Source organism: Pseudopodoces humilis, chromosome 24 (genome assembly GCF_049639895.1).
Source record: "Pseudopodoces humilis isolate 2021_Gansu_Grassland_sample_001 chromosome 24, ASM4963989v1, whole genome shotgun sequence".
Classification (NCBI taxonomy): domain Eukaryota; kingdom Metazoa; phylum Chordata; class Aves; order Passeriformes; family Paridae; genus Pseudopodoces; species Pseudopodoces humilis.
Window position 1 is genome coordinate 3,817 of NC_142223.1, and position 24,867 is coordinate 28,683.

The 24,867-nt window shown below is 50.0% G+C and overlaps 3 protein-coding genes across 9 annotated transcripts in view; all 3 read right to left on the bottom strand.

Moving 5' to 3' along the window:
- Positions 1-481: 481 nt before the first annotated feature.
- Positions 482-6,201, bottom strand: LOC102105334 (guanylin-like). The gene is made up of 3 exons (XM_005533149.3): positions 6,008-6,201; positions 2,701-2,890; positions 482-1,863 (listed from the first exon to the last, which is right to left on the bottom strand). Exons 1-3 carry the CDS (start codon positions 6,080-6,082, stop codon positions 1,799-1,801), a joined length of 330 nt encoding a protein of 109 aa, XP_005533206.1. The 5' UTR covers positions 6,083-6,201; the 3' UTR covers positions 482-1,798.
- A 112-nt stretch (positions 6,202-6,313) lies between these two features.
- Positions 6,314-15,590, bottom strand: LOC148182601 (uncharacterized). The gene is made up of 12 exons (XM_088066521.1): positions 15,510-15,590; positions 15,055-15,160; positions 14,817-14,878; positions 14,192-14,348; positions 13,561-13,817; positions 13,119-13,204; positions 12,476-12,579; positions 12,114-12,231; positions 11,766-11,874; positions 11,307-11,482; positions 10,907-11,025; positions 6,314-6,417 (listed from the first exon to the last, which is right to left on the bottom strand). Exons 1-12 carry the CDS (start codon positions 15,588-15,590, stop codon positions 6,314-6,316), a joined length of 1,479 nt encoding a protein of 492 aa, XP_087922647.1.
- Positions 15,591-15,648: 58 nt separating this feature from the next.
- The window catches only part of CCDC30 (coiled-coil domain containing 30), a 36,297-nt gene continuing 27,078 nt past the window's right edge, over positions 15,649-24,867 (bottom strand). For all 7 annotated transcript variants that reach the window (XM_088066584.1, XM_088066581.1, XM_088066580.1 and 4 more), the window contains 10 exons: positions 24,669-24,842; positions 23,848-24,057; positions 23,126-23,283; positions 22,526-22,673; positions 21,932-22,053; positions 20,335-20,476; positions 18,782-18,918; positions 18,384-18,495; positions 17,537-17,604; positions 15,649-16,953 (listed from right to left, as the gene is read on the bottom strand). In XM_088066584.1, coding sequence (XP_087922710.1) covers positions 16,725-16,953; positions 17,537-17,604; positions 18,384-18,495; positions 18,782-18,918; positions 20,335-20,476; positions 21,932-22,053; positions 22,526-22,673; positions 23,126-23,283; positions 23,848-24,057; positions 24,669-24,842 — 1,500 coding nt within the window. In that variant the 3' untranslated portion in view covers positions 15,649-16,724. The remainder of the gene's footprint in view (positions 16,954-17,536; positions 17,605-18,383; positions 18,496-18,781; positions 18,919-20,334; positions 20,477-21,931; positions 22,054-22,525; positions 22,674-23,125; positions 23,284-23,847; positions 24,058-24,668; positions 24,843-24,867) is intronic.

Consider the following 24,867-nt stretch of genomic DNA (forward strand, 5'->3'; position numbering starts at 1 on the left):
GGAACAGGGAGAAGATGAGACTGAAGGACCTCAAGTTGTGCCAGGGGAGGGTTAGGTTGGACATCAAGAGAAATTGCATCATGGAAAGGGTGGTCAGGAGCTGGTGTGGGGGGGCACTGCCCAGGGCAGTGGTGGAGTCCCCATCCCTGGAAGTGTCCAAGGAAGGACTGGGCATGACACTCAGTGCTCTGGGTTGGGTGCCAAGATGGGGATCAGGCACAGGTTGGATTCAATGATTCTGGAGGGCTTTTCCAACCCAAACAGTTCTGTGATTCTGTGACTACAAATTGGTTTAAGTTCAGGACATTGTTAAAATATATCTTTTATTCAGGGAAGCCACAGACATTAAATGCCTTACATGGGGAAAAAGCAAGGAGGCAAGAAGAGCATCCCAAAACAAAATCCACCCCAAAACCCAGCAATAACAAACAAAACAAAACAAGAAAAAAAAAAACAACCCAAAACAACAACAACAACAAAATCCAAATTATTACTAGTTTTTATTGCTTGCACAGCATATAAACACGGGCAGATAATTTCTTCACAATCTCACCACCAATGAATAAAACAACAAGCAATGCTTTTGTTTCAATGTGATTCTACCGCTGCACTTTGGAATTCCTTTCTCCCAAAGAGAGTTTAAAGAACCTTGATATCCAAGCAGGGAAGAAGTGTTCCTGTGCTGCTCTACACCTGTTCCCTAAATCAACAACAGTCAGTACAAGGAACAGGCTGATTTCTGGCTGTCAGAGTGTTCCTAAACACCAGGAACTGAGCTTGAGTTACTTGTGGCATTTCTGCTACAAACTCAAAAGTGTCACCTGACGGCGACTGAAGAGACGGGACTCGCTTCCACGCAAGAAGTCAATTTATTGATTACAAGGGCTCACCATGTATACCTTTTCAGCTGTAGCTAAAAGTAGCACTAACCATAACATTTATGTTTCCTAGTAAAATTGCTTAACCATACCTTTCTATGGACCAACATAGGCATGTACAGAATTACATGGTTTCTCACAAACTAGGCGTACCGAGCATACTGTGCCAGGCATAGCGTTATCTCTTGCTTCCCTCTTCAGAGTTCTGCTTTCTACTTCCAAGGCTTATGGCCTAGCAGAGTTACCGTGTCCACTTCTGTTATGAGTTTAGCAGTGCTCTCCCTTCTGCTCTCTGTTTTCCCACAGTCACCTGCAGACAGGTGGAAGGGAAAGGGATCTAACACACTGGGAAGGAAGGACTGGGAAAGATTTTGGCCCCCCTTTACCCCCCCTTTTTCCCTCTGCAGTGCTCTACGCACCAGGCTAAACAAGCCTGCGGTGTCTCAGGATCCAAAGGGGTGGAAGATTTGTGGGAAGGTCTGGAGGGAAGGAGGGACTGGAAACACACAACCCAGTGATGGGAGGCCAAATTATAGGCACATATTAATGATTAGATACTACTTATTGGGCATTAAATATAAGCTATTAAAAAGGCTGCAGGGCTGAGTTTCATTCAGCTTGTTCAAATCCAGGCAAAACAGTGGGAAATGAAGCAGGGCATTTCCATTCCAGTGTCACACAACTTCGGCAGCACCTGCACCTCTCAGAGGAGTCACAGCCTCCTTGATGGCAGAACTGCTCTGGTAGTGGCACCTGATCCAGGTGCTGCAAGACTGCAGGGACGTCCCCACAAGCTGGCAGCTCCAGTTTGGCTGAGTGGGAGATGAAGCCCAGGAATATTGATTGGTGACAGTACATGATCTTGCCACAGGAATGCACAAACTTCCCAGCTGGACAAGTCTTGCGTGGGTTTTTCCACCTCAGAAGCAGCCGGCGCAGGCAGCGTTGGCACAGATCTCACACAGGTCGTCCTCGGCAGCCAGGCCTGTCCATGAGAAAGGAGGAATTCAGTCAGATACCAGGAGAGCAGAGCTACCTGTCAAAGCATTTGGAGACTCCTTTGCATTCCTATTTTATAATTTGAAAGATCCTTGTAGGTAATACTGCTCTAAGCAAAATTAGCTCATGCTAAAATCTGGCTGAAGGAATGAAATCAAACCTGAATTCCTTGGGAAGCAATGGGAACATGTGGAAGAGCACAACGTGACATTGAAACATTTCATCCTAAAGCGTCCTTTGTACTGGACAGTAAATAAATGCAATATAATAACTTTTTAAAGCAAACAGTTTTGCAGCAGCAGCACGTGGCAGAAGGTCTCTAAACAAGGAGGAATGTCTTAAGCTAGAGAAGGGTAGATTTAGATGAGATACTGGGAGGAAATTCCTCCCTGTGATGGTGGTGAGACCCTGGCATAGGTTGCCCAGAGAAGCTGCGGCTGCCCCTGGATCCCTAGAAGTGTCCAAGGATGGATGGGGCTTGGAGCACCCTGGGATAGTGGAAGGTGTCCCTGCCCATAGGGGGTGGAACGGGATGAGCTTTAACTAAACCATTCAGTGATTCCATTATTCTACTTGGATGAACTTTTCCATGATCACCACAGTGGAATGTGGCCAACTCAGCTCAGCACTGCAGGAATTTTCCATAGAGGGTTTGTGAAGCCAAACTTTTGCAGGAGAAAGGGCAGCACAAACGCAGCACAAACCCTCTGAGCTGCCCTAGAAGTGACACAGAAGTAATTCTGTGGCTTTGCCTCCTGCTATTGGAAAGTTTAAGGTTGAAATTTGTGGTAAAAATGAAAACTACGAAATATGAATGACATACTCAGCCTCCTAAAAACCATCGGTGCATCTTCCCTCTTGCACACAGGCCGGAATTCCTCAGGGAGGTGTTTTTCTTGGCATGGGGAATAGCTGGCCATGGGAACCCTCATGCGAGGGTTGATGTGCCTGCTCCCATCCATGAGCTCCTTCAGCTTCTTCACGGACTCCAGGGGGAATTTCAAGTCTCCATCCTGTGCAGAACCAGAAAAAAAGAGGTGTATGGAAGTCAGGCCTTTAGCAAATCCATTCCATTTCAACCAAGAGCTCTCCCAAAAAATGTAACAGAAGGAAAAGATAATGTTGGAAGAAAGCCCAGATAAAACCTGTGCTGAATGAAGGCAGTGGACAGAGGGAGAATTTGGGCCTGGCTCATCCCCATGAGACAGATCCATAAAACATGGGATAGAAAGATCCAGGCTGAGAATCATCAGCCCAGAGAAGAAATGATTGGGCAATATCACAGAATCCTGGAATGGGTTGGGTTGGAAGGGACCTTAAAGCTCTTCTCATTCCACCCCCTGCCACGGGCAGGGACAACTTCCACTAGACCAGGTTGCTCCAAGCTCCATCTGACACTACCAGGGATATGTGGCAGAGATCTACAAAATCATGACCTAAATGGGGATAAATAGGAATTTATTTGGTTCACCCTTTCTCCTAGGCACAGCAGTGGAAGTGCCAAGTGTGACCTGGCAGGGTGTGACCACACGAAAGCAGCTCTTCTTTCACACCACACATTGTTGAGGGCTTAAACCCTTCATCTCAGGATATTGTGGAAAGTTTTCATTAATTTAGAACCACAGAATCTCTTGAGTTGGAAGGGACCCACAGGAACCATTGACTCCAGATCCTGGCCCTGCACAGATGCCCAACAATCCCACCCTGTGCCAATTTGAAATTTGCCCACACGATTAATGAAAAACAAGGTTTTGGAAGCATAAATATGACACTTCAGACTCAAAGCTCTCACCAGAAACTTCAGGAAGCTGGAACAGGACTCTGAGAAATATTACTCTATGTTTTAGTTGTTCCTCCCTGTGCATTGGTTAAGGGTCATTCCCTCAGTTTTCGTTCCCTCTTTTTGAGGTCATAAATTTAAGTTCTAGGTGTTTAAACAAGTGCACAAAGCCTGTACCCATCTGCAGATAATCAGAGTGTGGCCTAGAAGACAAATCAGCATTTTCAAACTGATTTTTATCTCCCATTTTGACGTGGTTTCATGGACAACATGTAGTCGGTAAGGTAATGTGGGAGGTTCCAACCTGATGGCAGGGGTCGGAACGAGATGAACTTTAATGTCCCTTCCAACCCAAACCATCCTGGGATTCTGGGATCAAGTAACAGCTCCTCATCCAAAGAAATAAAATTCAGTGACTCTGACACAGCACAAGAGCAAATATTCGCATTTGTTTCACAGCCCCAGGAGTCCAATGGGGAATGGTGTGAGATAAATGGGGAGGGGATTTGATTCTGACTTGGAGGGTTTTTTACAGAATCACATTATTTTGGTGTTAAAGGTTTAAAAAAGCCAATCAGATAGACTTCGGATATGCATTTACTTAACTAAGTCAAATTCTTTTCTCTTGCAATCAGTTTATGATCTTACGCAGGTTAATTTATCAGTTGAACTCAATGACCTTAGAGATCTTTTCTGGTCTTAATGATCTATAAAGGTTAATCGGGCACCAACACCAGTTGCCCATGGGAATGGTAGAGTCACTCTCCCTGGAAGCGTTCCAAGAACATGTGGATGTGGCACCTGGGAACATGGTGGATCTCTCTGTGCTGGAGGAACAGTTGGATACAAAGCTCTTAGAGGGCTTTTCTAACCTAAACAGCTTTCTGATTCTGTGATCAGCCCTGGCTATGAAAAATTTACTTTTCCTATAAAAGCAGCTCTAGATTCAGCTGTTGGTCACACAACTGAGAAGCAAAACCCATATAACTGAAAAGAGAGTGGATTTTTATAGGCACAATTTCAGAGAAACCAGGAACTAGGAACAAACCCTGAGATCTGCAGGTCCTGGGGACAAAAAAGAACAAAGGAACAGCAAAATAGACACAAAACCTCGCCACTTCAAGTAAGAAATGTATTAGAGAGAGTTAAATTTGACATATTATGGGAAGGGAAGTCTCGGGGAAAATTTCAGGGAAGAAGAGTGGAAGCCAACTTTGTGCAGTAAAGAATCAAAGAGAATCAGTCAGATCTCAAAGACCTCATGAGAAAGGTCTGCAACACACTCAGAGTTCACTGCAAATACAGTGGGGAAAACACAGATTTAATGATTAATGAGAGAAGAAATCCAGCTCAAGCTCCAGAGATGCACTTCCTACTCTTTTATGCAACCTGGAAGCAGCCATTCTCATTTATTAACATTTTTTTATGGCTGCAAGTGGAAAACTAGGTTTGTTTTCACTGGGTAGGAAGCTGTTTGCTCCTCTGAAGACTGTAAATGTTGAGGAATCGTTTGAGAGAAAGGAATAGCTTAAACCTGCCACCTCTGGATATCTCTGTCATCCAAAGGACAGAAGAGAGTAGTCCAGGACACATAGATAAACCTGCTGTACACACACACACACACACAGAGTCAGTAATTGTTTAACAAGTATTATTTTCCCTGGCCCCCAGAGGAAGTTGTTTACATTGCAATCAGACTGAAATCTCCCACACTGTCCCTCAGGATGAGTGCAGAAAGATCCAAAGCTTTCCCACGGACAGACCAGGGCCCTGAAGTACCTTCTTAACCCCTTCCACCTTGCATGGAATATCAGCCATAGGTGCTGTGTACTTGGAAAATTTCACAGAGGGTGCTCTAATCTTCTCTGCCTATTAATATTTAATTTGATCCAACTAAGCTCTTCTTTGCCCTTTTTTTCCAGGCTCCATCTCATAAACTCACAGATCATTTCCACAAAGAACTTCCTGCCTAGAACCAGGTAACACAGGACAATTTTTCCTTTGTCACACCATGTTTCCATCACTCTCTAAAGGCCGCACCTTCACCGCACATGGCTTTAGGTCTAGGAGAAAATTCCGGGCATGAAACCCCTCAGTCCCTAAGGGATTTCAGAGCAGAGATATGGCTGGAGAAGGTAAATAAACAGCAGCAGCATTCAGTAATATCTGAAGTGTTTTACAGAAGAAAAACCCAGAGCACAGGGAGATGCAGGTGGAAATCAAGGCTGAGCAAAGCAAAAATTCAGGTTTATTAATTTAGTTCAAGATTCTTGTTGCAGCCAGAAGTTTAAAAAAATATCAGCACTTTGTTGAATTTGTAATACCAACAAATGAAAGATAAAAAACTCACCTGAACATAGACAGCCTGGGAGATGTGCACCAGGACAAGGACTGCCAGGACTGTCCAGGAAAGAAAGCTTTTCATAGTGCCTGCAAAGCCAAGTCTCTCCTGACCTGGGCAGATTTTATTTCCTCTGCTGTCGGGCTTTCTCTGCCTTTTTTGTGTTTCTCAGACTTTCCCTCTTCTCCTGAGCTTTCAGACTGCCCAGCAGTCAGAGCTTTATAAAGACTTCACACGCCATTAGGTTGGTAATCCATTAATCCAAACTTTTTATTGACGTATCATAAAGCCTGAGGGGGACTCTCAGATATCTACTCAGTAGCACAGCTCATCAGTCACACCCAGGCAGATCCTGGGATTTATGAGTTGCTCCCACTTTGAGATGCTGTCCGTGACACAGGTGGGCAAAACATTCCAAGCTGCAATAAATAAACGGTGGACACTGAGCTCCAGCAGCACCTGAAAGTCCCCATAATTCTGGCCACTTTCTGCAGAGCTGGGAGTAAAAAAAGAAGTTTGGAAGAAGATAGAAAAAAAAATCGACCCAGCCAGTGACCTGTTCTGCGAGTTCCAGGAACTAAGAGTGTAATAATCACAGAATCATGGAATTGTTAAAGTTGGAGAAGCCCTAAGATCATTGAGTCCAACCATCAACCCAAGACCTGGTGTTAGGTTGATCACCATTAACCTTGTCCCCCCCATATGCCACATCCACACATTTTTTGAACATTTCCAGGGATGGTGACTCCACCACTGGCCTAGGCAGCCCCTTTCAGTGTCTGACCACTCTTTCCACAAAGAGATTTTCCCAATATCCAACCTAAAGCTTTCCTGGCACAACTTGAAGCCATATTCCCTGGTCCTGTCCCTTGTGACCCCACTCCTGTCAGGGATTTGGAGAGAGATTAATACCAAGGCAGAGAGCCCAAGGCTGCGCCTACACATGCCCAACTATAAAACGTCATCTCTGCTCTTTGCAGTCCCTAATTAAAATGTATGTGTTAAAAGGCACGGGGGGCGTCATTAAGGGCAAAGGCTGCTAGGAATCAAATCCATTTCTCCATGACTTCAATGCTTATATGGAAACTCAGGAAAGTCATGTGGATGGAGAAGGACCAATGTACTTCAGGCCAGTTCTCACATCAAGCTCGGGTCCTCAAATCTGTAAATAATTTCTGGAATTTTGTGGGTCTGGATTAACACAGACACCAGGAGAACAAAGTTCCTGATCCCAGCAGAGTAGGAGAGGGCAACAGTCACCCAGCTGAGCACCTTCCTCAAATCTCAGCAGTGTTTTATACTCCAAAGGCTCCAATTTTTGCTGTAACCCAAATTATTGTTCTAGTTACAGTGAAAATCATCTTTCTGCTTGGAGCAAAATTCCAGAATCCAAAGCTGCCAAGTCCCCAGTCAGGGGCTTGGAGGGAAGGAATCGTACTTTTCTGATTCAGTATAATCCAAAAAATTACTATAGAGTTGAAGCTGAGCTGACAATGCAGAGGTTGAGCTGAAAAGACTTTGCTTCTCTCCTCCCCCCAGACTCATCCACAAAATTTGAACCCCTGGAAGGATCTTTATTCAAACAAAACAAGCCTGTTTCCTCTCCTGTAACGACTTCTCTGCTTTCTGCCCTGGCCAGCAGCCAACAGCATTTGCAACCCCACAGCATCTCAGGCCTCAGTCCTTAATTACTTTAATGTGGGCCAAGGGTGGAACAGCAAAGGGCAGAGCAAAAATCTCTTCTGAGAACATTTCCCTTGGAAATTTTTACGAATGTTTTCTTCTCCAAAACCTGGTTTATCCTCAACCCATTAAGCCCTGAGTACAGCTTGGAGGAAACTAAACAACAGATTAAAGAGGCATTGGGGGAACCAGAGAATTGTTAAGATTGAAAATAAACAACAAGATCATCGAGTCCAACCTTGGAGAGACCACAAAGAGATGGACAGGCAATTTTGGAGAGGTGTCACAAGAGCACAGAACCATTGGCTGCAACTCTGTGTCTCTTGGTTCAATGTCCAATGAGGTGTGGTGTACCTCAGGGCACTACCTTGGACCAGTGCTCTTTGATACCTTATCAAGGACACAGTGAGGTGGAGCACAACCTTAGCCTGTTGGCAGGTGACTGGAAGCCAAGCAGGATTAGTGATTCACCCAAAGGATGGGGCCATCCTGGAGGAACCGGCCACACTTGTGAAGTGGATCCATGAGAATCTCATGAGGGCCTGCACATGAGTAAGGAAAACCCCCAGCCTCAATCCAGGCTGGGAATGAAGGGCTTGATAGCAAGACTTGGGGTAGAAGAAGGACAAGAGAGGGACAAGCTTACTTCTGGACTGATAATGAAGTTGCCACAACCCACGTTTCAGGACCTCGTATTTGGCTGCCTTGATCTTCCTGAGGGTCCCATGGGCCCACTTCTGGAACTTTTCCAGGTCCCCCTGAATTACATCTTGTCTCCCAGGTGTGTCACCTGTGCTGCTCAGCTCAGGGTCATCTGCCAGCATGCTGAGGGTGCCCTCGACCCCACTGTCTGTGTCATTGATGGAGACATTAAAAAGCACTCGTCCCAGTATGGACTCCCAGGGACACCCCTTTGTCTCTGAGCTCCATCTGAGCCCTTCACCACTACCCTGTTTGTGGCCATCCAACCAACTCCTAATTACCCAGGCAATCCATCCATGACATTTGAATTATTACAATTTTAGAGGAGGGATGTTGTGGCTATGCCGTGCCTCTTTGCCCCTCAATGTCACGGTGCAGGTCCATTCAGGGCCACTACCCCACGCCATATTCACATCCCAATTCCACTTCTCTCTGGGGTTGTGAAGGTCTGCAACTGCTTCACCAAGCTCAGGAGGGACTAGGAATTATTCAGTTGGAGGTATAGGGAGGAGGGTAGAGACCTTCTTCTCACCAGGTCTGCTCCTGGAGGTTCTGTGGTCTCTGAGACACCCGTGTCCTGCAGACCCAGCCCCACCAGCCCAAGACCTGGGAGAAACCAGGGCCAGAGGAACCACCCATGTCCCCACCTGCCCCTCCTGCCTGTGGCTGTCCTGGGGCTGGAAGGTGGGTCTGGTTGTCCCAGTCCCAGGCTCGTTCCCTGCTGTGCAGAGCCAGTTCCCACGCTGAAGTGAGAGACCTCTATAGCTTCATTCAGGTTGTGCGCAGCAGGACCTGGTTTGTTCCCACGGGTGTTGGCTCCCCGTTCAGCGAAGTTTTGCATTATTTATACATTTTAGCGAACAAAGGCCTCAATATTCATTGGCTGCATGCTACAGAGTTCTCTAATTAATATTCTATCTTCTATTGGTTAAATGATTGTCTCTTCTCACACTAATTAGTCCACAGGCTCAGTCTTGTCCATCTTTGGAGTTGGTGCGATTCTGGAGTCAGTGGCTGTGAGCCATTTGTCATGATACCCTCCTGCCAAAATCACCTTTTATTGAGTGAACACCTTGGACTGATGAACTGGCCCTGTTTGTCCCTCCTTAGGCCCAACCTCAACAGCCCTGAGGGCTGTGCAGCCCTCAGAGGGACCCGAACAGGTTGGTGAGATGGGCAGGGAAGAACCTTCTAAAGTTCAACAAGGGAAATGCAGGAACTGCATCAGTGGAGGAACAACCCCAGGCACCAGCACAGGCAGAGGGTGACCTGCTGGAGCAGCTCTGCAGAGAAGGAACTGGGGGTCCACGAGACAGTGAGCCATCCCTGAGCCAGCAGAGTGTCCTGGGGGGACAAGGAGGCTAATGGGATCCAGAAGGTATCAGGAAGAGCATTGCCAGCAGGTCAGGGAGTGCTCCTGCCACTCTGGTCAGCCCTGGGAGGCACATATGGAGTGCTATGTCCAGTTCTGGACTCCTCAGGAGAGGAGGGACACGGAGCTCCTGGAGTGGGGCTGGTGGAGGCTGCAGAGATGAGGAAGGGCCTGGAGCATCTCTCTGCCAATCAAAGGCTGAGGGAGCTGGGGCTGTTCAGCCTCGAGAGGAGACACAGCTGAGAGGGGCCCTCATCCCTGTCTGTCCCTGTCTGCAAGGAGGCCTCAGAGCAGGGACCAAGCTCTGCTCCAGGAGGCCCAGCGGTAGGACAAGGGGAATAGGAACTGATGCCCAGAAAGTTACAGCTTTCTGAACAGGAGACAGAACTTTGCTGTGCAGTGAATTGAGCCCGGAACAGGTGGTTCAGAGAGGGGGTGGAGTCTCCCTCACCAGGGATATTTCAGACCCATCCAGATACAATCCTGTACCATGTGCTCTAGGATGGCCCTGCTAGAGTGGGAAGGTAGGACCAGATGAGCCACTTGGGGTCCCTTCCAACCTCACCATTCCTGGCATTCTGTGGCTGGAGTTGTCCATGTCTACCAGTCCCATTTAGATCACCAAACACTGTTGCCCCGACCGGGGGCTCAATCCCTCTTGTGGAGCAGCAATTCGTGCACCAAAGTGAGAGATTTCTAGGTCTTTATTCCTTTTTCCATGGTGTTGTGTGGCTGCCCCCATGTCCATGGAGTTCTGCTGTTCTCTCTTCATTGACCTCCAGCTGCTTCACCAAGCTCAGGTAGATCAGGAGCTGTTCAGGATTCGGGAGTTACAAGGAGGAGGGTGGAGACCTTCTGCTCACCAGGTCTGCTCCTGGAGGTTCTGTAATCTCCCAGACACCCCTGCCCTGCAGACCCAGCCCCACCAGCCTAAGACTTGAGAGAGGCCAGACCAGACAGCAGAGGAGCCCACTCATGTCCCTACCTGCCCCGTCCTGCCTGAGGCTGCCACCTGGCACTGGAAGGCATGTCTGGTTCAGGGACAGCTCCAGGACCCCCCACGCCCACAACAGAACAGACAGGGGCTGCTGCCAGGCAGGGGAGGAATGTGATGCCACAGGAAAATGCATCCAGTGCTAGGAAATACTTACCGAGGGAATCGTCACCGGACCATTCCCGTAACTTGTTGATCTGCAAGGCCTTCATGCACTGTTCCCGGGCAACTTTGTACGGCTGCCGATTTAGGAGGACCTGTTTTGCTCGTGGAGTCCTGCAAGGCAAGGACGGATTCCCCTCTCACTCCCTGGCTGGAATCCTGCCTGGCCCAGCTCCTGCTGCTCTTGTCTCCACATTCCCTTTGGCCCCACCACTGCCTTCAGCATGGGCACATGGGACACCAGAATCAGGGGCTACTCCAGGGCATGCCCATGTCAGGGGATGTCCAAGGTACCATATCCAGCCCAGGCCTCAGAGCTCCACTTCCATGATCCCAAAGGGGTCCCTCCCACCTGCTCAACCCCCCGGCCCTGACAGGTGCTGCCACACTCTTACCTTGGCTGTGGTCGTCCTCCACAAGGGGATGGTGTCTTCCCCTCCTTTCTCTCTGGGGACAAAGCAGCAGTCACTCCTGCCACAGCAGCCGCTCTCTCCTTCCTGAGCCTTTCAAATCCTCCAGGACAGAAGGCAGCAGCCTTCCCCAGACGCTTCTGCTCTGCCAGGGGTGGAAGCTGTTATATGAAGCAAAGGGAAGGCAGCTCAGACATTCTGGCAACAGTAAGGGTCCCATCTTGCAGCCCATGATCCAAGGGACAGTTTGAATCCCTCCTCTCTTCCCCAGAGATCTTGGCTTGTCCGTCTGCTTCATGATGAAGTCTGGACACCATAGAGGTGATGAAGTCGTTCCCAGGACTGGATGGAACCCAAAAGACATCCTGGAACGGACACATTCAAAGGGAATCTTCCAACAGCCTCCCTGCAGTGATGCAGGACATGATCCTACATCCATATCACCTGGACATGTTTTTGCTGCCTGGTGGGAGCTGCCAGCCCAGCTTTGGGTGCTTCCATCCCCTTGGTGGCTCTGCCCTTCTTCACAGAGTTCTCAATTGGAAGCAGCAAACTGCAGAAACACCACACAAGTGTTTTGTCTGAGAACAGTGAGAGCATCTTCTCCAATGTGTTTTCCAGGCCTCTTCAAAACGCTGCTGTCCACTTCCCATGCCACAGGAAGGGCCGAGGCCTTGGGCATGTGCCCAGATCTGCTCTCCGTAAGTACAGGCAGCATGGCCAAAGGTGACAGCTCCTCACACCTGTCCAGGAGTACAGAATTGCCTAACGGCAGCTCTTCCAGACTCTCACCTCCCTCTCTGCACTCCACCATCACTCTTTTTCTTTTCTCTTCCCATTGCTTTCACATCATAAATCTGACTTGGAGAAAGACGCGGATGAAGAGAGAGGCGTTGGCTGGGAAGGTTCCCTGATGAAAAAAAAGAGGAAGCTCCTCTCAACTGCATCTCCAGAACACTTTGGACATGAGGGATCTCCCAGACTTCCTGTCCCAGCCTAGTCCCCTTCCCTGAGGGTTGTGCTGCTCCATAGTCCCGTCTCACTGCTTCCTTGGGTCCCCATTCAGAAGAAGAGGGACCTGATGGGACACTTTTCTGGCAGGAGACAGAATTCCCTTTGGCATGAAAGATGTCAGTTCCTAGAAGGAAACATACCCGGAGTTGTTTGGCGCTTGGTGCTGGTTTTGCTTGTGGTTCCAGGGCCTTGTAGGGAAGCACTTATAGGATGTGACTGGGACTTCCCATCTGCCTGCACAAAGCTGCAAAGAAGGTGGTGACACCAGTTTGAATAAGGGCAGCAGAGTCCATGGCAGCCTCTAGGAAGAACCTGTTCCCAGGCATCCAGTTTTCCAAAGGAAACATTAACACTGGAGCATGGACACGAGAGTCTCCGTCCATAGGGCTCCTCTCAGCCAGGTCTGGGATCCCACTTGCCAGAGATGCTTTCCAGGGAAAACAAAGCTGTGGTGACTGAGAACATCCCAGGTTCTGGGGTCTGTTTGTTCTCAGTCCTTCTCAAAGGGAAAAAGAAGAAGCTGGTGAAGCTGTCTGCCCCATGGCCCCCAACTGTGTCTCCGGGGTCATTCCCACAGAGGTGGGAAGGTAAAGCAAGCCCTCTTCCCAGGGAATCCACTTGAAGACACTCCCCAAAGGAGCCAGAATGTCCATGGACCTTGCACAAATTCAATTCCACTTCCAAAACTAAACCCATCCAAGGATTCCTCCCACACAGGAGAAGCCAGGACCAAAAGCTGCTGCTGGTTATCACCCCACCATGTACAGAAACAATTGCACTCACTGTGGCAGCACAAAAACACCTCCAGGAGGGATCTGGGAAATGTCCTTTTCCATGTGGCCTATGAATAATGGCTTCAGATTTGGTGACTGCAACAGGGACAGAGACATGGCAGGACCCACAGGGAATTTACCTGCTGTTCACAACACACGAAACCCCTCTTCCACTCCCAGCCCCAGCTGCCCCTCCTCAACCCCCACCCCCAGCTCTCTCTCCACCACCCTGTGCCACTACATCGTCCCAAATCCATGAGCATCTCCACCACCTCGGCACTCTAGGACAACACGGCCACGCCAGCAGCCTCTCCACAGGAGCCAAAGCCCAGGGCTAATTCCCTCCTGGGAACAGGAGGGCAGGCTCAGTTACCAGAATCATGGAAAGCTTCCCAAGGCCACGGCTGCGTCCCCAAGAGATTGAGGGCATGTGAATTACATGCCAGATTCACCTGGAGCAAACCTTCTGCCAGGCACTGTGACTGAGCCACCTCCCGGATCAAGTCTTCAAAGAACCTCATGACCACGTGGTTTCCCCGGCAGACCAGGATGCCAATGTCCTTGAACACAAAGTCGAAGTTCTGGCCACTGGACAAGGCCCACTCACAGATCTTTAGCGTGGCCTTGATGCACGTCACGATGGTGGCCTTGGGTTTGTGCAGGCGCAAGGCGACCTCAGCACAGATTAACTCGTCTGCTTTGGAGAGCCCTGTTGAAAAAACATGCAACACAAAGTCACTCACTACGCCCTTGGGGGCCCACTAACCCCCTCCCACCACAGTGACTCTTCACCCAGCAGCAAATGTCGTGCTTTTGTGCCATGAGCCCCTGTCCCTGCACTGCCAGCTCAACCACCGTGTTCCAGCTTCGCAGAACCTCTCAGGTGGCTGTGGGAGCCAGCAGGAATCTTCCCAAAGTGGTGGGGATCATCAGCCTCTTCAGTGCCAGGAGAGTCTCAGAAATACCTCCAAGAGCTCTCCAGCAGCAGCCAGCACACTGAGGGCACCCAGAGAGCCCTGGAGGGGTTGCTGGAGGGACCCATCCCTGTCCAGGGGGAGCTCAGGGCTGAAGGGCTCATCTTACCAGGCACGGGGCTTTTCCCATGGAGGAGCTTCTTCCCCACCAAAAAGGGCTTGCTCAGATTGAACTCTGGACTGTCGGCCATGAAACCTTCCCCTTCTCCATGCCAGATAGGCCTTTTCATAACGTGGATGGTACCCAGGCCCATCAGTCCAACTCTCTGGAAGCAAAAGCAGGCAATCAGAGGGCAAACAGAAGGGAAGGCTAAGGGTGATCTGTGGCCTTTCCATCCCTGCAGCTCCAAGGCCTGAGATGGAGCCCCCAAGGAAAGCTTTGGAGAAGTGCCAAATCCTGCAGATCCTGGAGAGGAGGGAGTGAGGAACCATCTGGAGTGAAAGATATATGGGAGAAACTCCCGGAGCCTGGGAAGGCCCAAGGAGTGCAGGAGCACTGCCTGGGCCTCCCTCCTTTCCATCCATCCTGGGGAAGACTCCAAAGAGGAAATCCGATGTTCTTCTACTCAAGCAGCGCTTGACTTCTTGCCTGCACTCACAATGGGTCTCTGGCTAAAATGCAGAATCTGCCTGGGGTGTTTCTGCCCTCTAGGTTAGGTGAGGGCCAGGCAGGATGGGGAAGGATCAGGAAGCCCCCATGGTCTGAGGGAAGACCATGAGGAAACCAGCCCCACCTTCTTCAGCATCAGGTCTTGGCGATAGCACTCAGACACACAGTCCCAAACTTTAATGATTTCTGTCAGAAGAAGAGAAAGGGCCATGCTGAAGTTACAAAGTTTATCATCCCCTCCTCACCTTCCTAATGTCAGATCCCCTTCTCCAAAGGGACCCTTTCCCTGGGCAAAGCCACCAACACATTCCCACCCCCAGGGGCAGGAGGATGCCAGGACCTTGGGGATCTCAAGGCTTTACCATCCTTCTGGAAGTACACAAGATCCGGAGACAGTGCGAGGAGGAAGCCAGGGAAAAGCTCTGTCATGGCTGCAGCTCCTCGTGCCTGATTTCTTCGTCTCCTGGCCTGGTGGGATGGTGGGGCACCACAGCTGGGCTGGTCTCTGGCTCTCAGAGAAGTGGGTGTTATGGTTCCATGGAGGCAGAACGTCCCATTGTGACCTCACATGTGTCACCAAGGGGCTGCAGAGCCCCACACAGACATCCCCCTGGCCCCAGGCATCACTCTACAGGGGAAGGAGGCTGCACTCGTCATTTCAAGGGGCTGCCCCCACCCAGCCACTGCCTATTCTGATGGGTCTCCCACAGCTGGTGCTGAAGCACACAGGAAAATTGGATGGAAATTGATTTAGAATTATTTACACGGATACTGGGAACTGCTGTGTTACAAGTTAGAAATTTGGCAGAAAACAAACCCGGTGTCCCAGCTGGTCCTGAGGGATCAGAGGGCCTGGGGACAGCAGGGCTGAATTCCTGATAGGCAGGTCTGGTAACATCCAGTAGGATCACATGACAAACACAAATTCACCAACAGTGCAGTTTATTGGAGCAGCAGGTTACAGACTCTTGTTAGACTAAAAGTGATAAATGCACTGGACCCATAAAAGCTGCACAAGACGAACGCTCCCAGGAATTCTCTGATGCATCTGGAGGCACAAATCTTTGCTAAGGGGTCTCCATGCTTTGGGGAGGAGGGAGGACCATCCAATTTATCTGGAAATGAGTGACATCAAGAGTCGTAACGAGAGAGATGACAAAGGCTCTGGATCTTGGCAAGGGCAGAACACAATGTGACACCTGAGCAGCCCTCCCTCTTCCACCTGCCAGATTCCAAGGGTAGGGATTATCTGGCCTCTGCCTGGTAACCCACCACTCCCTCAGCAGGTGATCACACCCAGGTACTCCCATCACCACGTATCCAATGGAAATCCCTTATCTCAGACTGTGGGCCTCGTTCCTACACAGGCACAGAGCTGCAGCACAGGAGACCTCCATGGCACTGGTGTTTGCAGGATCAGGAGATGACTGGCTTCAGTCATCAGTAAATTTCTGTCCTGACCAGAATCCAAGTTAGCCAAAACTTTTGGAAATTGTTTGCAAAACTCCAGCAACAATGGTGCTGCTCCACTCAGGCTCTGACTCAGGTTGGGACTGTTCCAAGGCTGTCAGGGAATGACTAGTTATCCTCTCCCCAGTGCTCAGATATCCCATTCACCTCTGCACAAAGCAAAGGGAATGCTGAGAGCATGGAAAAAGGGGAATGACAGTGTGTGGGCATGGATTGTGGGCACAGGGTAAAAGGGGAACTTCTCCAAGTTTTATCTATGAAATTTATAGATTTGGACTGGACAGACAATTAGGGTTGAAGGAAGACGCTCTTCACCCCACCCCTCTACCACTGTACTGAGTTTATCTACAAATTCCAGCCTCCAGTGGATCTGGGATCACACACACGTTTACAGGCGAGCAAGTAAAACAAAAAATAAAAATCTCTGGAATCGTTTAGTTGGAATATATCCCAGAAATTGTGGGGTCAGTCCACTTGGCAATTCTATTTGCAAGCTCATGGTCCCACGGCCCCAGGAGCCCAAATCCTGCAGTTCAGGTAAGGCTGCACCAACATTCCCAGCTCAGTTGTTCTCGGAGCCAAGGCTCCGACTCTCGTCCTGCAGCGGTGAGGTCATGGGGACCGTGGTATCACCAGGAGAGGCCACATTCAGGTATCCGATATCCGAAGGCTGTGAGGGGGACAGGCAGAAGGAAGAATCCTGGCTCTCGGCCTCTCCTTCATGTTCAGGCTTCATGTTCTGTGGGGACTTCAGGGCACCGAGGGGCTCTGGGAGACCTCGGGGTGGGAAGCTGGAAACAGATTTCCATTTTCTGTCACTCTGTGGAGTCTGGGTGACCCTTACCCAACACCTCTGAGCAGCACAGGACGATGCTTTTCTCTTGGATCAAGGCTCCTCATCCATCCAAGGAAGGGACACCCTCAGCCAGCCCAGAACCTGCACAGACCATCCTTCACCCCAACAGTGCCTGCGGCTATGACCAAACCCCCTGAGCTGCATCTCCAGAGCTGCCTTCCCCTCATCTGGCTTGGCACGGATTGGAATGAAGGAACACATCCCAGAGTGATGTGGGACACAGCTCTGGCCGTACTAGGACTCCAAGTCTCACTACCTCTTGTATAAAGACTCCTCCAAAGCCACTGAGCACCAAGATTCCTAAATCCCATCGTGTTCCCGAAAATATTCCAAAAAGTTGACTTCTCCATCCCATCAGCTGACTGATTTTAATACCATTTTAATGCCATTTTAATACCATTTTCCCTAAAATTTGACCAAAAACTAACAAAAAAGGCCTCTGGGAAGTGAAAGCACAAGGTGGAGCAGCCAAAATGCTCAAGCGGCTCCTCCCTGACTCCCCCTCCCCACCACGGTACCTGGCACGAGGAGGTGGCAACACCTTACTCTGTGGCTGGCATTCAGAGCCAGGAACAATCTTCAAATCCTGGAAGGAGGAACAGAGACTTTGAAAGGAGGAGGTACAGGTCAGACCCTGAATTCCAACAATTCCTGGTCTTCCAAGCTCTCCCCTAGCTTCACTGAGAGTCCTCTCCACCAACTGCAGCCCCACAGAGGTGCTAATCAGGGATTTAGTTGTCCTTTGGGTGTAAATTTATGCTACAAGTCCAAACCAAGCCCCACCAAGGCCAGGTGGGCCCCCAACAGCCCTTTCCCCCTCAACAGCTCATTTCCAACCTACCTGGGTTCTTTCCAAATTACAACTCCCAATGAACTCCTAAATCCACCTGGTTGATTTGAAAACTCTTTGATTTCCTGGATTTTCTCAATTTTTCCTGCCAAAGTTCCTCATTAACATGGTCAGTACTTTCACTCAACTCAGGAATTATTGCTCAGCTTGGCCTGAGGGAGGAATATTCCCCCCTGGCAGGGGGAATATTCCCAATCTCACACGAAGGGTTGGTTCTCCTTTCCTAGAGCCAACTTTACAAATGAAGCCTCTGAACAGCTCTAAATGTGCCAAGTGAGATTCCCATTCCTGTGGAAGGGGATCCCATGGGCAGCAGCTCAGAGATGAGCAGGGGCTGAGTGTATGGAACCCTCAGCTTCTCACAAAGCCTCTCCTCCCCACAGCTCACAGCACAGTAGTTGCCACCTACCATATGGAAGGCCTTTCCATCCCAAAGGATGGATCCAGCTCTTCCTCAGACCCTCAGGCATCACGTTCTATGATTCCTGCTGATCCCAGCCCTCCCAGAGTCTCACCTCTGTTCTGGGGGTGGGGCTGCTCCTGGCAAGGCACTGGGATGTGGCCACATGGCTGGAGAGCTGGAGCTTGTCCTGCAGCCGGGCATTCGTCTCCTCCAGGATCTTTCCTCTGGGCATGGCACAAAGCACAAGTTATTTTCCTTCCAGCCATGCTCCATTTTCAAACAGGAATTTTCTTTTCCAACCTCAGAGCTGTTGCTCTCCACAGCCTCCGGCTCAATGGAGAGGTCTTGGATGGGAAAACAGAGTGATTACAATGCTAATTACAGCCATAAAAGCTACTGCATCAATGGCTTGGGGCGCAGTCCAGACTTTCCTCTGGAATTCTTAAGAGAAAGAGGCACAAAACCAGGAAAAGGGAGAATCCCAGTGGATGGACATCAGCAGGGGCCTACCTGCTCTGCAGGGAAGGAATCCCAGACCAGAGGCTCCAAGGGGACTCCTCCTGGTCTGATATTTTTTGGAGGAGCCGTCGCCTCTCCTGGAGTAATTTCTCATTCTCAGCAGTGATCTGGGAAATCAGCACCTTTCCCTTAGGGTGGTGGAGAAAGAAAGAACAACCACCAGTTACTCTTGATTCTTTTCTGTCCTCTGCAAACCTCAGGGCTTTTCCAAGGGACTACCATCGAGGGTGCCAGCTCCTAAAACCTTGGACTCACTACCCCTGCAAGTGCTCAAGAACCGTGTGGATGTGGCACTTAGGGACACGGTTTAGTGGTGGTGTGTGGATGGTTGAACTTGATGAAGATCCTCACCTTAAAGGTCTTCAACCTCAACGACTCTGCAATTTCATACCCTGTCAATGTAAAATAACCCAGGAAGAGGCTCTGGGGTCACTTTCCAGCAGGAATTGCTGAGGCAAAGGAATATGGAGCTCAGCCAGTGTCTGACTGGGATTTGAGGATGTGGCTTCCCCCCAGGGCAATCCTGAGCCAGGAATTTCTTTTTGGCTTTTTGTTGCTACAGGTTGGTGCCCCTGGTCCCTTCCTGCAAGGAGTGATTTTGGACAAGGACCTGGAGTGACAGGACAAGGGGGAATGGCTTCCCACTGCCAGGGGGCAGCGTTAGATGGGATACTGGGAAGAACTGTTCCCTGTTACAGTGGTGAGTCCCTGGCTGTGGCTGCCCAATCCCTGGCAGTGTTCAAGGCCAGGTTGGATGGTGCAACCTGGGATAGTGGAAGATGTCCCTGCCCATGGTAGGTGGTGGGACAAGATGAGCTTTAATGTCCCTTTCAATTCACACCATCCCCCGAATCCACGATTATTTTCACAGAATCACTAGGTTGGAAGAGACCTTCAAGGTCATTGAGTCTAACCCATGCCCTAAAACCTCATAAAACCATAGCACCAAGTGGCACATCCAGTGTTTTTTTAAACACATCAGGGATGGTGACTCCGCCACCTCCCTGGGCAGACAATTCCAGTACTTTACCACTCTTTCAATAAAAAACTTTTTCCTTATATCCAACCTGCATTTCCCTTGGTGCAGCTTAAGACTGTGTCCTCTCCTTCTGTCAGTTGCTGCCTGGAGAAAGAGACCAACCTCGACCTAACTACAACCACCTTGCAGGGAATTGTAGAGAGTTATAAGGTCATTTCTGAGTCTTTTCTCCAGGCTAAACAACCCCAGCTCCCTCAGAAGTTCCTCACAGAGCTCGTGTTCCAAGCCTTTCACCAGCCTTGCTGCCCTCCTTTGGACGTGTTTGAGAGTCTCAACGTCCTTCCTAAACTGAGGGGCCCAGAACTGGACATAGCACTTAAGATGCAGCCTCGCCAGTGCCAAGTAGAGGGGAAGAATGACCTCCCTGCTCCTGCCAGCCACACTGTTCTCGATACTGGCTAGGATGCTGTTGGTCTTCTTGGCCACCAGGGCATACTTTTGGAAGCAGCGATGCTCCTGCAGCTTCCTTCCCCTTGCAGGAGAAGCCCCGTATGTGTCCTCTCACCTTTTCCACTTGGAGCTTCAACTCACTGAGCTCATTTTCCAGCTGTTTGATCCTGCTGTCCCTCTGTTTCACCTCGTGGATGAAGGTCTCCTTGGCCCTGCGCATCTTGTCCTTGTGCCGGAGCTGCATCTCATTGTATTTCCTGGGAAAGCAGGGACAACCATCAAGCCCTGAAAGGCACTTTTGCTCAGGGTCACCATCCAGGCAAGAATGTTCTGGGTTTATTCAGGCGCCTCAAAGTTCAAACTCAGACTCTCAGCCATCCCCCAGCTCCTCCATCCTGCCCAGAACGAGCACATGGACTGTCTGGATGCTTTCACTGATCAGTTTGGGGGTGTTTTTGTTGGAAACTTTAATTTTTAAGTGTCAATTAAATGGAAACTGATAACAGAAAAGGACCAAAAGCATTTCCAAAAGTGACTCCCAGCTTTACGAATCCTTGCGCTTGTCCCTCGCAGCTCTTCATAACAAACAGGATTATAAGCGCGCCAAACCCGAAGTTCCAAGGCAAGGATAAGTTGGTTTTGTTGGTGGGGATGTGGTTAAGGGAATGACTATTGAATGGGAAGAAAATTTTGGAAAACCCTCTAAGATCATCAAGTCCAACCATTCCTTCAAGCATTCCAAGGCCACCCACTAACCATGTCCCCAAATGCCAGATCCAAACATTGGTTGGAAAATTAAGAATTCTGAACAGCAATGGACAGGCCAAGAGGAGCAAAAAGAGCCACTTCAGTGTGAGCTTGAGTTAGGACACTGGGGACAAGTATTTTTCCCTCCTGACACCTCTGATTTTTACTCTTCCTCTCTTGCCAATTTGGGCACACTTCTTGTCTATTTTTATCCATTTGGGATAGAAGGGAAAATAATAACAAAAAAGAAAAGAAATATCTACCATGTAAGGGGTATTTGCCAAAGTTTGCTCAAAATTCATGATAAGAAAAAGCTACTCTGCTTCAAATTAACCAAAAGGGCTCTGGGGAGAAAGGAACAGCTTCATGGAGAGTCTTTGCTGATACCAGACCTCAACCAACACGCAGACCATCCTCCTGTGCTGCCTTCACCCACCAAGGAGAGCAGGAAGGCTGGGAGAGCTGGGTGTGCTCACCTGGAGAAGAGAAGGCTCTAGGGAGACCTCAGAGCCCCTTCCAGGGCCTAAAGGGGCTCCAGGAGAGCTGGAGAGGAACTTTGGACAAGGGTCTGGAGTGCCAGGACAAGGGAGAATGGTTTCCCACTGCCAGAGAGCAGGGTCAGATATTGGGAATATTGGGAAGAAATCCTTCCCTGTGAGGGTGGTGAGGGCCTGGCACAGGGTGCCCCAGAGAAGCTGTGGCTGCCCCATCCCTGGCAGTGCCCAAGACCAGGTTGGATGGGGCTTGGAGCAACCTGGGATAGTGGAAGGTGTCCCTGCCCATGGCAGGGGTTGGAACAGAATCGGCTTTTATGTTCCTTCCCACTCAAACCTCTCTGGAATTGCCCGACAGCAGACATGGTGGGGGAGAGGAGCTCACTGCACACAGGACTAGTGGACTTAGTGCTAAAAGCCTGAACATTGGATAGGAAAGTCCACACCACACAGCAGGTTTTTGGACATTACCTGACATAGAGATCCTTCTGGTTCAGGAGTCGGACACCTTCCTCATACAGGGCTTTGTTCTCCTCCTTCAGCAGTGCCAGCTGCTCTGAGAGCTTCTGGTTCTCCTTCTGGCACTGCACATGCTGGAAAAGGGCTATTTTTAACCCGTGTGCGTGTGGCCCCAGATGGAGGGGCCCCTCTGCCTCGTCTCCAAAGCTTCTCTCTCATCAATCCCAGTGGTTCCCACTACAGCCAGTATCCAGTCAGCCAGCCCCCAGACCACTCCCTCCTACCCCTAACAAGCAGTGGGATTTTTTTGCAGAGAGAGGCAATGAACCCTCCCAGACAAAGGACTCTGCTAAAATTTTCCAAGCAAAAACTCCAATCTCTGCAAGACAAAGGGAAGGAAGAAACTACCAAGCCTTCCTGTGCCCTCAGAGCCACATCCCAAGAAACCAACTGGCAACGGGACACTGCTTTTCCTCCAGATCCTGTTGAAACCAGTGAGATCTGCAAGGGCTCAGCCCCTGATCAGATGTTCCTGATTGCAGCAGCTCCCAAGGAGCACATTCCAGTTCATGATGTACGATGAGGAACCCCCTCACCATCACTCACCTCACCAGCATCCAGCTTCTTCTCATCCTCCAGGACGTGCAGGGTCTTGGCCTGGAGCTCCACATGCATCTTGGCGAGTGACGCCTCTGTCTCCCTGGAATGCCAAAGCTGCTGCCGCAGCTCATCCACCTGCTGCTCCAGGAGCCTCCTGGAAACACGATGAGGTGACAGTGAGAGCTGGAGGGGGATGTGCCACCTGCCCGCAAGGTGTCTGTCTGTCAGCCAAAACACCCCCTGCTCTCCTCTTGCCCTGGCTGACATGGAGGGGACAGAGGAATCAGCACATCCCAGTTGTCCCCATGTCCCAGTGATACAGAAAGGGAGGATGATATACTGGGATCATTTCCAGTATATCATCCTCCAGGGAAGGAGGCTGTTGGCATCACTGTACTGACATGAGAGGCCACGGCCCTTCCAAGACAGATGAAGCCTCCAATAATCTTTTAAATCTCAGGAAGGGGGAATCCCTGGAGATCCAGGGATAAGGCAGGTCCAAAGGGAAGACGGGAGGTCAAAGCAGTGGTTTGGGTCTCCCTGAACCCTCCCAGGGCAGCCAGGAGCTGATGGAGGGCTGGCAAAGCCCCCACACAGCACAGAGACCTTTTCAGCTGCTCCTCGTGAAGCTCCTGCTGTACTCGAGCTTCATTTTCCCGAGCTTCCTTCAGATCCTCCTCCAGAAGCTTCTTATCAGAAACACGGGCCTCTGCCAACAGCAGCTGGTGCTGGGAATCCTTCAGCTTTTGCTGGAGTTTTGAGACCTTAGATTAAAGTGGACTTAGATTAAACTTTCTGAATATACAGGCCAGTCCCTGAATCAGATCCCTCCGATTCCCCAGTGTCTGACGCATGGGAAGGAAAGATTTCCTTGTTTTGACTCTAAGTCCATTAAAAGCAAAACCTTTGGAACGGCTACCGGATTTTGGACCAAACAGTATGTCATGAATTCCCACCAATCTCTTTTTGACCCAAATTGATCCTGAAAACTTTAAAAGAGAATCCAATTATTTCTGCAGAAGCACAGCAGAACCGGTGCCATGGAAAACACAAGGTTTTGAAATTTTCCAACCAGTAAACAGTAGGAAATCTCCTAAGCAAGAACAAGACAGGGTTCCCTGTGCCTGCCAGCCCCCCTATCAGTATTTCAGAGATATTGGGTTATCAGACATGGCTTCTATTGCCTTGATTATGGTCCTGCTAATTACAGGCTTTTTCCTACAATAGCAAGCCGAGGGATCGCAGAAAGGAATTTGGGGAAGCAAACCTGCTTGTTTTCTGCACAAGAGCTGCACAGAATTATCAAACATACCCCAGCTTATACTCACCTTCTTTTGTGCTTCTCCTGTTCTGGATTTCTCCTGGGCCAGCCTCTCCTGGAGGCTGCTCTGGAGCTTATCAGCCTGGGAGCACTTGGAGAGCTCCAGTTCCAGCTCCTTGACCTTCTGCTGGCTCCTCTCCCACTGTGCTGAGAGGGAGGAATATGTTTCTGTGGTGTTTGAGAGTTTGGCCCGGGCCTGCTTCAGCTCAGCTTTGACCTGAGATCCCAGAAAAGGAATCAGATTTATACTTCAGCATAAGTCAGCTGGAATGGCTTGGCTAGGGAAGGGGAACAGGATTCCAGAATGAGCAAAAGAGGAATCACAGAAGAAGTAAAGTATGTTTTATTTGGATGCAGTGAAATTTGTCACAGAATCCCAGAGCAGTTTGGGTAGGAAGGGGCCTTAAGGATCACCTGGTTCCAAGCCCCCATCATGGGCAGGAATAACTTCCGCTACCCCACGTTGCTCCAAGCCATGTCCAACCTGGCCTGGAACATTTCTGAAGATAAGGCAGCGGCAGCCACAGCTGCTCTGAGGCACCCTGTGCCAGGGCCTGCCCACCCTCACAGAGCAGGATTTCCTCCAAATAGCCCATCTAACGCTGCCCACTGGCAGTGGGAAGCCATTCCCCCTTGTCCTGTCCCTCCATCCCTTGTCCCCAGTCCCTCTCCAGCTCTCCTGGAGCCCCTTTAGGCCCTGGAAGGGGCTCTGAGGTCTCCCTGGAGCCTTCTCTTCTCCAGGTGAGCACCCCCAGGCTCCAGCCCTCGTAGTCGTAATTTCCACGGAGCTGAGGCAGAGCACACTGGGGAGCCTGGCTCTGTCCCTACCTTGGTGCATTCCTGCTGGAGCAGCAGATTTTGCCTCTGGAGGTCGGCATTCTTCTCCCTCTCATACTTGAGCTCCCTCTCGGCGGAGCTGCACAAATTCTGCACCCGCCGCAGGTCTTGGCGCAGCTGCTGCAGCTTCTCCTCCTGCTGCTGGAACCTCTCCTCAGACAGACCCTGCAGGAACAGCAGAAAGTCACAC

Excerpts from the sequence above, each read along its gene's own strand:
- LOC102105334 (XM_005533149.3), bottom strand. The coding sequence starts at position 6,082 with ATGAAAAGCTTTCTTTCCTGGACAGTCCTGGCAGTCCTTGTCCTGGTG. Across the intron at positions 2,891-6,007 it reads CCCAGGCTGTCTATGTTCAG|GATGGAGACTTGAAATTCCC; the intron begins GTGAGTTTTTTA and ends GGTTCTGCACAG. Across the intron at positions 1,864-2,700 it reads GATGGTTTTTAGGAGGCTGA|GCCTGGCTGCCGAGGACGAC; the intron begins GTATGTCATTCA and ends TCTCATGGACAG.
- LOC148182601 (XM_088066521.1), bottom strand. The coding sequence starts at position 15,590 with ATGTTACCAGACCTGCCTATCAGGAATTCAGCCCTGCTGTCCCCAGGC. Across the intron at positions 13,205-13,560 it reads TGGCAGAAGGTTTGCTCCAG|TCACCAAATCTGAAGCCATT; the intron begins GTGAATCTGGCA and ends TCCCTGTTGCAG. Across the intron at positions 12,580-13,118 it reads GGTGTTTTTGTGCTGCCACA|CTTTGTGCAGGCAGATGGGA; the intron begins GTGAGTGCAATT and ends CCTTCTTTGCAG.